The sequence below is a fragment of the Culex pipiens genome, chromosome 3 (genome assembly GCF_016801865.2).
Source record: "Culex pipiens pallens isolate TS chromosome 3, TS_CPP_V2, whole genome shotgun sequence".
Classification (NCBI taxonomy): domain Eukaryota; kingdom Metazoa; phylum Arthropoda; class Insecta; order Diptera; family Culicidae; genus Culex; species Culex pipiens.
In genome coordinates this window covers 125,878,396-125,889,444 of record NC_068939.1, presented here as the reverse complement: position 1 = coordinate 125,889,444, position 11,049 = coordinate 125,878,396, and the positions used below count along the sequence as shown (strand labels likewise).

Sequence of the window (11,049 nt, the reverse complement as noted above, 5' to 3'; positions counted from 1 at the left end):
CGTACGTACGTACCATTTTTGTATAGACAGCTGTCAAAATTGTATAGGTGAACCAATGACACAAAATGGCTTTTTGAGCATACGGAAGGCCCCCACAAAGTTTTAGCAAAATAAAAAAAATAAAAATACAAATAAAATCCATTTTCGGTTTTGGTAGAGAATTGCTAAGCTATATTAAAATTGATATTAGAATTAGCTTTTTTAACTATTTGCAAAATTGGGAAGTTTAATATTTTTATTTACAAACAATGAGAAAAAAAAACAATCTCAGAAAACTATTTCCAGTTCATCCTTCCCATTTAAAATATTTTTTAAATATTTTGCCTTCCTCACTGAGGTAAGGCTATAATCCTGCTCTAAAAATGAACTTCGTATAAAAACGTCGTAGACCCACCTTCATGTATACATATCGACTCAGAATCGAAAACTGAACAAATGTCTGTGTGTATGTGTGTGTGTATGTGTGTGTGTATGTGTGTGTGTATGTATGTATGTGACCAACAAACTAGCTCATGTTTCTCGGCACTGGCTGAACCGATTTGACCCGAACTTGTTGCATTCGACTTGGTTTAGGGTCCCATAGATCGAGTTTTATACAGATTGAAGTTTCGATAAGTAGTTCAAAAGTTATGTATAAAAATGTGTTTTTACATATATTTGGATCTCACTTAACTGTATGTAAACTATGTCCGGGTCCATCATCCAACCCATCGTTGGTTAGGTTATCAAAAGACCTTTCCAACGAGTCCAAAACATTGAAGATCTGGCAACCCTGTCTCGAGATATGGCCACTTAAGTGATATCGATGTACTTTTTGGAAGCCGGATCTAAAAAATAGATGAAACTTGTGTACAGCCATTGTTGTGAGGAAGGCTCCAACCACATAGGTGGATTAAGTTGGTTTTTAAATTTGATGTTTATCGGTTTTAACAAATTGGCTTTTTGTGGTATTGTGTACATTTAGATTTAATGTTTTAAATTCGAACTTTTTGTTTCTTTGGTGTACAGTGAGACAAGTCATCAACCCCAATATTTTTTTTATTGAAATATCTGAGACCGGTTTCAATAAAGTGTATAAAAAGCGCTAAAGTGCTCTTAACTTTGGATAGGGTGATCAGATTTTCAATGAATTGGGTTAGTTTTTTGACTACCAATCCAACGATAAGTCGCATGATAAATCCGGACAGCGTTTTCACTAAAATATTAGATCTGAACCAAACAAAGTGTATAAATTGCACTTAAGTGCTTTTGATAGTGATTTAATCTTTTGAACTTGTAAGAAATGTCTTCAGAAAACCTTTTCAAAAATGTATAACATGACGAGTTTTCTTATAAGAAACACCCCCGGACTTTAGCGAAAATTGTTTTGCCTTCCTCACGTTACTGCGGAAAGGCTATAAAATCACTCGAAAAATGAACTTCTCAATTAGACCTCCTAGACCCACCTTCATGTATACCTATCGACTCAGAATCAAATTCTGAGCAAATGTCTGTGTGTGTGGTGGGATGTTGATCAAAAAATTGTCACTCGACTATCTCGACATTGGCTGAACCGATTTTGTCCGTTTTGGCGTCATTCGATCCGTCTTGGGGTCCCATAAGTCGCTATCAAAAATTATGCAGTTTAGTTAAGTACTTCAAAAGTTATGCTAAAAAAACGATTTTAGCAAAAGTCCGGAAGATTGTAAAAAGGGTGGTTTTTGTAAGAAAACCCGTCATGCTATACATTTTTAGAAAGGTATTCAAAAGAGCTTTCCAATGCGCTCAAAACATTGAAGATCTGACAACCCTATCAAAAGTTATAAGCACTTAAGTGTTATTTACGCACTTGTTGCATTTTGGATAGCACTCTTTAAATGTGAGGAAGGCGCTAACCACCTAAGGGTGGATGAAGTAACGTTTTTTGTTATAACTTCTGAATTATGAAACATTATGATTTATAGATAGTGATTGAAGGTCTGACAACCCTATCAAAAGTTATAAGCACTTAAGTGTTATTTGTGCATCTTTAAAAAGGCCGGATCTAAGATTTTTTTACGAAAACGTTATACGGATCTATAATGCAAACTATCCCTTTCAAAAGAAATGGGTCATGGTCGAGGTCATGGAATTTAATTTGTTAAACATGTCAAGGGAAAATGAAACTATTTTGACTGAGTGTATTTACTATACGAATTTGAGGAAGTCACCAACCCCCTAAAGGTGGATAAACCCTTTCAGACCTGAATAAAAAAAACATTTTTTTGGTTTATGATGGAAAAATGTAAAATTAAATTTGCATTATTTTATAAAATTTTATGTAATATAACACCCTGAAATATGTAGCCCACCAATAGGTATGGGAAACCTTCTTGAACGAAATGTCAAGCTAATATATGCGTTTATCCTTTCCATTCTTCATCGCTCTGATGACTGAGCGGGCTAAGGCGCCAGTCCTTACTAATGGTGCTTGGTAAGAATCCCATCTGCTGCAATTTTTTTTGTGTTTACAAAAATGTTATATGTAATATTAAGTGTCTTTTTAACAAATGTGATGTGCATGCTTTTGCATGTGATTTTACCATCGTATTTTTTACTGTTCAGGAGATTTTAGAGCAATTAATATGAAAATCGGTGTACTTTTTGTTGGTGTTTTGGTTTTTTTCCTGTTCCTGTTTTAACCGAAATCAATAAAAAAATAACATTATGCAAAAAATAAAAATAACAAATCAGCTGTCTTAATTCGATACATTTTTCTGATTTGCCAAAGATGTTTGATAAAAAACAATCATTTTTTTTATTTCAAATAATTAATTATCGTAGTTTTTTTCAAAAATATAATAAAATTTAATAGAAAATATTTAATTCGTTAGACATTTTACGAATCTGTAAACTAAAATTTTAACAATTTCCTTTATAAGTCAAATAAATTGGGATATAATCTTAATATTTTTTAATTATTATCGATTTCTAAGTATTCAACTGTTTATCCGTTCCACAACAAAATCTGAATTTAAAGACCAAAATTTGTTTTTTTTCCTATTTTGGGAATTCCCGGGATTGTGGAATTCCCAGTTTTTGAAAAATCTCGGGAATTCCCGGGATGGACGCGCTACCTATGACCATACGAAATTTATAAGCTTCTTTTGGAAATTTTGGGTTTTATGTCGGAAAGAGTTAAGCAACGTTTTTTGTTGTTGTTAAGAAATTTAACAACATTGAAGAAATTTAAAAAAATAACGATGTCAAACGACAAATTCCTAACACCTTCTTATCCCTTCCTCCACAGCACCCCATCCCCGAACCCCTTCCGCCCGGCGTTCGAAGCCAAGAAGGTCGCACCGGTCAGCAGCAACGCCGCTGCCCCGGTTCCATCTTCTTCTTCCGCCTCCCGCGGAACGTTCGTCAACAAGTCCAAGAAGGCGACCACCACCTCAACCTCGACGACCACGGCCAAGGCACCGCCGGCGTCGCTGTCCCGCTTCATCATCCCGGCCCGGCCCATCATCCCGTCGATCAACATCACCCACAACGGGTCGGCCAAGTCGGCGGAGGTGATTTACGACTACGACGACTACGTGGAGGACCCGAAGGACCCGGCGAACAACGAGTTTGTGGACGAACCACAGGAGATTAAGGATTTCCAGCAGCCGCAGACGACGACCTCGCAGAAGACCAACTCGATCAAGAGTGGCGGCTCGAGCGAGAAGGAGGAGAAGCCACTGGTCGTGAGTACGACCAGCAGTGCTCCCACAAGCACCACCGCGAAGGAGTACGAGAACGAGGAACGGGGAGGCAGTTTGAACAACATCAACGAGAACGAGTACTACGATGTGGTGAAGGAGAGTGATGGGCAGCAGCAGGAGCAGCAGCAGCAGGTGGGAGAGACCATCGAGGATCACACGGTGATCTTGACGGATAACTTTTACTTGCCGAACTCGGGTTCGGAAGAAGTGTTGGACGATGAGATTGAGGAAGGAGAGGAGGAAGATTACACGGAAGAGCCGAAGAAGGAGGTTCCTTCGTCGGTTGCACCCGCGCAGGAGGATTTGAAGGAACAGTTGAGTGATTCGGCTTACGACGACGAGTACATCTACGATGAGGATGAACCAGCGGTTAGTACTACGGTGAGGCCGGAAGTCAAGCCTGCGGTAGCACCGGCTGTTGAAGATCCCAAAGAAGACATCGACACGCTGATCTACTCGGAGGAGGAGGAAGAGAAACCGGTGGAAGATGCTAAGGTGGACGAAGAAGCAGCTCCAGCCCCTTCGGAAGAAGTGATCGCGGAAACTACGCGAGCTGCTCCGATTGAAACGACCTCGAGCTCGACTCCGACAACGACCACGACGGAGGCAGCTCCTACGCAGGAGACAAGCACCACAACGGAGCGCACGCTGAACAGCTCGGTAGATGCGGAACCGACCTCGAACGCTACGACCGAGAGCTGGGTTGTGGTGGCTTCAGTGCAGACCAGTAGGAGCGTGTCCGGGGCTCGATTCTTGCCGTTCCCGCAGGTCGAACAGGACGAGAAGAAGCAGAGCTTGTCGGAGCTGGACTCGAAAGGCAGTAACGAGAACGACGAGGTGGACATCACAACGGTAAGTAGCCACGACATCGAGAAGACTACGATTGCTCCGCAGGAGCCGGTGATCTCCGTTACGGATGATTCGGAGACGCCGACGACGGAGAAGTCGGTGATTGCGCTTTCGCAATCTACCGAGAGTATCATCGATAAGCTTGATCGAGTACAGTCGGAGCTGTCGAGTGGAATCTTCAAAGATCTACCCGTGCTAAAGGAGATGATCGCGGATGACAAAATTCCAACGTCTTCCTCGCTACCTCCGGTAGTGATCCGCAAGTTCCAACCAAACGGTCGTGCCACGACCACCAAGAAGCCTCGCGTGTTCCCAACTACCGCCAAACCTACTGCGGCACCCGCTGCTGATCTTACCAAGAAGATCGTATTTGATGAAGTGATCAGCGACGAGATCGCGTCGCTGCTTCCACCGGACTTTAAGCAAAAGAACGCCTACAAGATCAAGAAGTTTGGCGTGAGCAGCACGACACACGTCCCAATTGCATCCGACCGTGACGTCCTGAACGAGGAACCGCTGCGACCGGATCTTGGAAACCGGTTCCGTCCGGCGAACAACAGTCGATCCTACAAGAGCAGCGTTCCGATTCAGGAGTTGAGCTCGCAGCTGCCGAAGGATCGCAACCGAACGGAGGAGGAGGTCAAGACGACGAACAATCTGAAGGAACTGATCAGCAAGATCAAGGGCAACGAGAAGCCGAACGGAACGCTGGATGTGCTGAAGAAGGTCCCCAAGGTGGACATTAGCTCGTTTTTGCCTCCAGGCTACAAACCCGCAGCTGAAGTGACGACAAAGGCTCCGGCGTCCAAGTTCATCGAGGACGACATTAGCAAACTGTTACCACCTGGTTACCGAGGTGCCTTCAAACCGTCTTTGAAGAAGACCACGACAACCACGGCTGCACCATCCGAGGATGAAGATCTGGTGAGCAAACTTCTTCCACCCGGCTACAAACCACCCAAGAACGAACCCAAGGTTGTGTTCAGCGAAGATATCAGCAAGTTCCTCCCACCGGGCTACAAACCACCAAAGGAAGAAGCCTCCACCAAAGCTCCAGTGGTGTTCAGCGAAGACATCAGCAAGTTCCTACCGCCGGGCTACAAACCCCCAGCTGAGGAAGCGAAACCCGAGCCGGTAGTGATCGACCCAACCAGCTTGCTGAGCAAGATCAAGTTCAAGGAAGTCGCCGTACCGCTGCCACCCGGCTTCAACGAGTCCAAACCAGAGTCTAAACCGGAAAATACCGCCGGCAACGCCGGCTTCAAGGTGGTCTTCCCCAGCCGACCCGGCGTGAAGAAGCCAGGCCAGGGTCGCGTCACTACGGCGAAACCACTGCACGCCGAAGGCCCAGCCCAGCCGGAGATTACCATCCGTCGGGGACCGCCGACGCGGGCCACCACCGAGTTCACCGGCTGGCCGACGCCCTCGACGACGCCGCTTTCGATCGAGAAGCTGCTGGAGCAGCAGAAGCAGCAGGAGCTGCTGGAGAAGCTACTCGCTTCGTCGTCGACTTCGACGACTACGACGACGACGACCACCACGTCAACGACCACTCCAAGGTAAGGGGGGTTCTGTAATGTTTTAGGGGGTCGAAATATTTCACATATTTAACCTTGCTCGGTGTATAAAGAAATGTGTTTAAGTTCGTTGAAATATTTCATGTTACAGCGGTACGCTTCAAAATCTCACATTTTCTTGATTGACAGTTGGATCTGTCTGACTTTATAGTTTCAAAGAGGGGGGTCGAAATATTTCACATATTTAACCTTGCTCGGTGTATAAAGAAATGTGTTTAAGTTCGTTGAAATATTTCATGTTACAGCGGTATGCTTCAAAATCTCACATTTTCTTGATTGACAGTTGGATCTGTCTGACTTTATAGTTTCAAAGAAACACAAATAAAATATTTCAAGCGTCCTAATTAAACTTATAACTACTTTATAGACCAACCGAGCCCGGCCTGTGCCACTCGGAGTGCGACCTGGCCGGCACGATCCGCATCGTGGACGGCGTCAACTGGGTGCCGGAACTGCTGGACCACAACACGGCCGAGTGGAAGCAGCTCGCCAAGGATGTCGAAGCGCAGCTGAACGAGGTGTACAGCAAGGCGCAGAACCTGAGCAAATGGTACAAGAAGGTTCGCATCGACAGCTTCAGCAAGGGTAGCGTACTGGTGGATTACTTTGTCGAGTTGACGGATTTGACGCGGGACGTTAACACGCTGGAGATCAAGAAGCTGTTCCACGAGGCGTTGACGCCGGCGCCAGTGCCGACCACGACTACGCCGGAGCCGAGCACAGACTTGGACGAAGATGGCGAGGATCGGCAGAGCAAGCAGGTGAAGGAGAACTTGCAGACGGCGGTGCCGCGCGTGAAGGAAGTATTCCTGCTGGGCAAGTTCAAGGTCGATCCGGTGTCGACCGATTTCACCGGTAAGTTTGAAATTTTTCATTTGATTGTAGAGTTGTACTAACCAAACGTTCTTTTCTCCAGTCATCCCGAAACAGATTCTTCCAACGGTGACCGCTGAGGAAGAAGACCTTTTCCTGCCACAGTGGGCCATTGCCGTTATCGTGATCGGGTTGGCGTCGCTCCTGTTTGTGATCCTGTTCGGCGTTACAGTGGTAAGTTGTTTGAGATGTTAACTCTTGTTGGAAGTGTTTTATAACGTGTCGACCTTTCCAGCTCATCAACCGTCAAAAGGCGGCCAAGAAGAAGGCCCCGACTCCGCTGACGGCTGACATGCTGAACGAGCTGAACAAGAACCACATGGGAGGCATCGACAACTTTGGCGCGGAAGATCTGTACAACCTGGACGACGCGTGGGACGACCACGGGCACGATGTGAAAACAAAGGTTTGTACCACGAAACACGTCCGAGAAACATATCTCCAATCTAACCTCATCCCCTCCCAGCAGCGCTTCTCCAACTCCATGCACGGCAGCAGTGCGTCGAACATCTACGACAGCTGGCGCTCGCAGCGTCATCCGAACGAGGGCAACTACTACTACGACGACTACGGTGGTCTCAAGGGCTCGCACTACCCGCCGTCCGGCCACGGCGGCCACAGCGCGCACCAGCATTCGGTGGCGTCGGCGCACCGGTTACACGACGCGGCCTTCATGATGCACGAGCCGCCGCTGCCGGTGATGGGCATGTACCCGCCGTACCACCACGCACCGCCGCCGCCCAGCAGTCACTACAACACCAACTCGCGGCGATACTACCGAGATTACGACCCGAACTTCTAAGCGGGCACTTTCCCCCAACCCTTCCAAACTCGAAAATCCTTGTCGAACCCATCACACCGATCATCCTAATCCCAGTCATCGTTGTAGTTTTGTTGTTTCCCCGCACTCGTCACCGTCTATCAGTTCGGAACCAGTCCGGTTCCGAGAGTAAGCCTCTCCCGAAGAGGCCATCCGGTATTGCTCAGTGAGTTGTCATCGTCGTAATCATCCCCCCCCATCCACTAGTGCTGTAACTGCATCCGCAATACTACTCCCTCTTCCTCTCAGTTTGTAGCGTGTAAGGACTTATCGTATAGTAGGATATTTCTAATGTAAATAAATTATTTATTTTGTAAAAAACAGACAAAATTACGAATGAGAGAAAAAAAAATCATAAAATAGTGAATAAACAATGGTGAATTGTTAGTGTCTCCGAACGTTCCGAAATTCCTGAAACATTGACTGACATTGGCTTGCTCTTCAAATGCGGACTTCATTTTCTGAATTACCGTCTTATCCTCAATACTTTAATGTATTCCTTAATACCGATGATCGAGATTCAGTGGTTTTGTTTAAGTAGACTTCTAGTGCACTTTCCTTTTTCCCTTTCCCCCGGTACGCACACTTCTCCACCTCGGTATGTCCACGTACGACAGATCTGCTCACGTGACAGGTGGATAAGTTAACAAAACAAACTAGTTTTCAGACCTTGAAGCGATGTGATAGTTGACCATTTTTATAATCAAAGGGATGATTCGCTTTTGAATTAGAAATCACTTATCTGAATTGAACGTTCTAGTACGAATAGGAACTAGAAGGCAATTTTAGCTCTACTGAAACAATAATTATACCAGTACAGAGTAGAATTTTAGAATCATTGTCTAACAACTCTAAAACTTTTGAAGTCCGAAGTTGAAATGCATGATACAAACTTACCGTTACCATTTAGATTTCGAAAGTTCATAGCATTGAGGATCATACTTTTAACGCCGATAAAGCATTACGTGCCGAAAATGTTGAAATGATTCTGTTGCCCAGAGTCAGGCGTAAATGACTAACTCACCAACAAGTGTGGTGAGTTTCATCTTGCAGTGTGATCTACCACAATTGATTGCAACGTGTTTGTTTTTAAAGCTGCAGCGTACAGGCGTTTTTGTTTCAACTTCGAAAGTTGATTTTTTTATTTGTCTGTCAGAGAATGGTTTCTAATCGCATTTTTCGATTTTCATTCAAAATCAAATCAAATTATTCGCTCTACAGCTCTGCCTTGGCGTTCTCGATTGCGAGATTCCTACGCGAAACTAAGTGTCTGAAGGCTTGATTGTTGAGGCAATTGCAAACCTCTTTTTACACCTTAGCTTCCATCCACCCCGGGATTCGAACTGACGACCATTGGATTGTTGGTCCAACTGCCTACCAGCGACTCTACCAGGACAGGACCCAGGGAGACGACTCCTACACCTGGACTGAGCTAACGACCTAACAACCTCTAGATTAGACCGGGGCCAACATTTACTTCCCCATCCGACGGAAGGCGTGATCAGACAAATCTCGTCTCAAAAACTGCCACCGGGACCGTCTGGGATCGATCCCAAGCCGACTTGGCGAGAGGCAACCACGTTTACCCGTACACCACGGTTCCCGACATGCAAAATATCGATGGTTAGATATTGAACTGTTATTCGATACACAAACTGTGCACATTAAAAAATCATGATTAGGAAGCCATTACACTACCGCAAACAAAAAACAAACTCACACTTTTTTACAGTTTGTCATTTTGTCTGCTTTGTTTGTTTGCCTGGATTGGTACATTTTGCCTTGTTTGCGAGTTTGGCAAACTGTCAAAAACGAAAAAGTGCGAGTTTTTTGTGTGTGTTTGCGATAGTGTAATGGCTCCTTAACGTGAAGACTTCCATCGTCGCCATGATTTTTCGTTCAAATATTTCAATTTAGCGTCGCCATCACTTTTTCGTTTAATACTTTTTAGTTTGTATCCCGTTGGTTGGTCAAAGTCAAACTAAAAAGTGACGAACTGTCATTTTTTACACGGCGCTCACGCACATTATCAAAACAAACGTTTGGTAGTGTATGTGAACTCCGTGTAAAAGGGGTGTCAAACTTAAAAGTGTCCCCGTTCGTTTGATAACAGTTGGTGTCAAACCATCGGGTTTAAGTAGGGTAGAGTAGTCATCAATGAGACACGGGGAACAATGATAAAATGGCTCTCACAAGACGTAGTTTTAAACAATCTGGCTCATATTTGGGGGAAAGGCGTGTCTACTAGATACACGTCTGCCTTAAAAGTGACTTTGGTTATGGACGCTCCCTTGCAAAGTTATTCATACATGTTTGATTCTGGGGTGCAAAAGTAAATTTTGACTAAAAATTACATTTTCGCTCATACACGGAGAGACCGGCCGGGGCAAATCTAAGAAAATCTTGGTTAATTTAACTAAAAGTATGGGTTAATTTTTTACACAGCTTTCTTTCAACAATCGATTGTTGATTTTGTTAACCCGAAATTGCTGACCACCAGTTACTAAAATTAACTAAAAAAATAGTTGGAATTGCATTTTTTGTTGGTTAAATGGCCGAAAAAAATTCTAGCAGTCGACTGCTAGAATATTTTTTTCAGAAAATTAACTAAAAATTTCTTGTTTTCAGCTGAAATATTGTGGAATATTCTGTTAAAAACTGGCTGGAACATATTTTTCAACTATTTTTCAACAATTTTTTTCGTTGTATCAACCGAAATATTTTTGCATGGAGTAAATTATTAGTGGTTTGTAACAAAACATTTCTTAATTAGATATAATTTATGTAAGAGTTGATATATATTTTCTTTAATTATCTAACGATACAGGCTGGGCCGATTTTCTAGCTATATTTTAACTAATGCCTTACTTGAATACAAAAAAATATTCGTACATGTAGTCAATAATTAGCTGTTGTTAGCAATATTTTTATTGAATTTGCAGTAAATTTTATAATAATGCCTCACAAATTTATGCTGAGTTTTTTTATTTTCGCATTTATTCTGCCTAAAAATTTAACGTTTTGTACTAATTTGTTTTTTTTTTTGCATTAAGTTGTTAAATTACTGTTAAAAGCATCAAAACAATTTTTTTTAACTGTTGTTATAAAACATGTGAAGTTTGACTAATGTTTAAAAAAATTACATTAAATTAATCTTAAAAAAATAAATAAAAAAAGCATATTACAAATTTCTCGTTAATTTCTT

General features: G+C 43.3%; 1 protein-coding gene across 3 annotated transcripts in view; it reads left to right on the top strand.

The window, feature by feature from the left end:
- Positions 1-8,220, top strand: part of LOC120414393 (mucin-5AC) — a 140,146-nt gene extending 131,926 nt beyond the window's left edge. For 2 of the 3 annotated variants that reach the window (XM_039575571.2, XM_039575569.2), the window contains 5 exons: positions 3,269-6,133; positions 6,519-7,006; positions 7,068-7,198; positions 7,260-7,430; positions 7,491-8,220. In XM_039575571.2, the coding sequence (XP_039431505.1) occupies positions 3,269-6,133; positions 6,519-7,006; positions 7,068-7,198; positions 7,260-7,430; positions 7,491-7,826 (3,991 nt within the window). In that variant the 3' untranslated portion in view covers positions 7,827-8,220. The remainder of the gene's footprint in view (positions 1-3,268; positions 6,134-6,518; positions 7,007-7,067; positions 7,199-7,259; positions 7,431-7,490) is intronic. The other variant, XM_039575570.2, reaches the window with a different exon arrangement.
- The last annotated feature ends 2,829 nt before the right edge of the window (positions 8,221-11,049 follow it).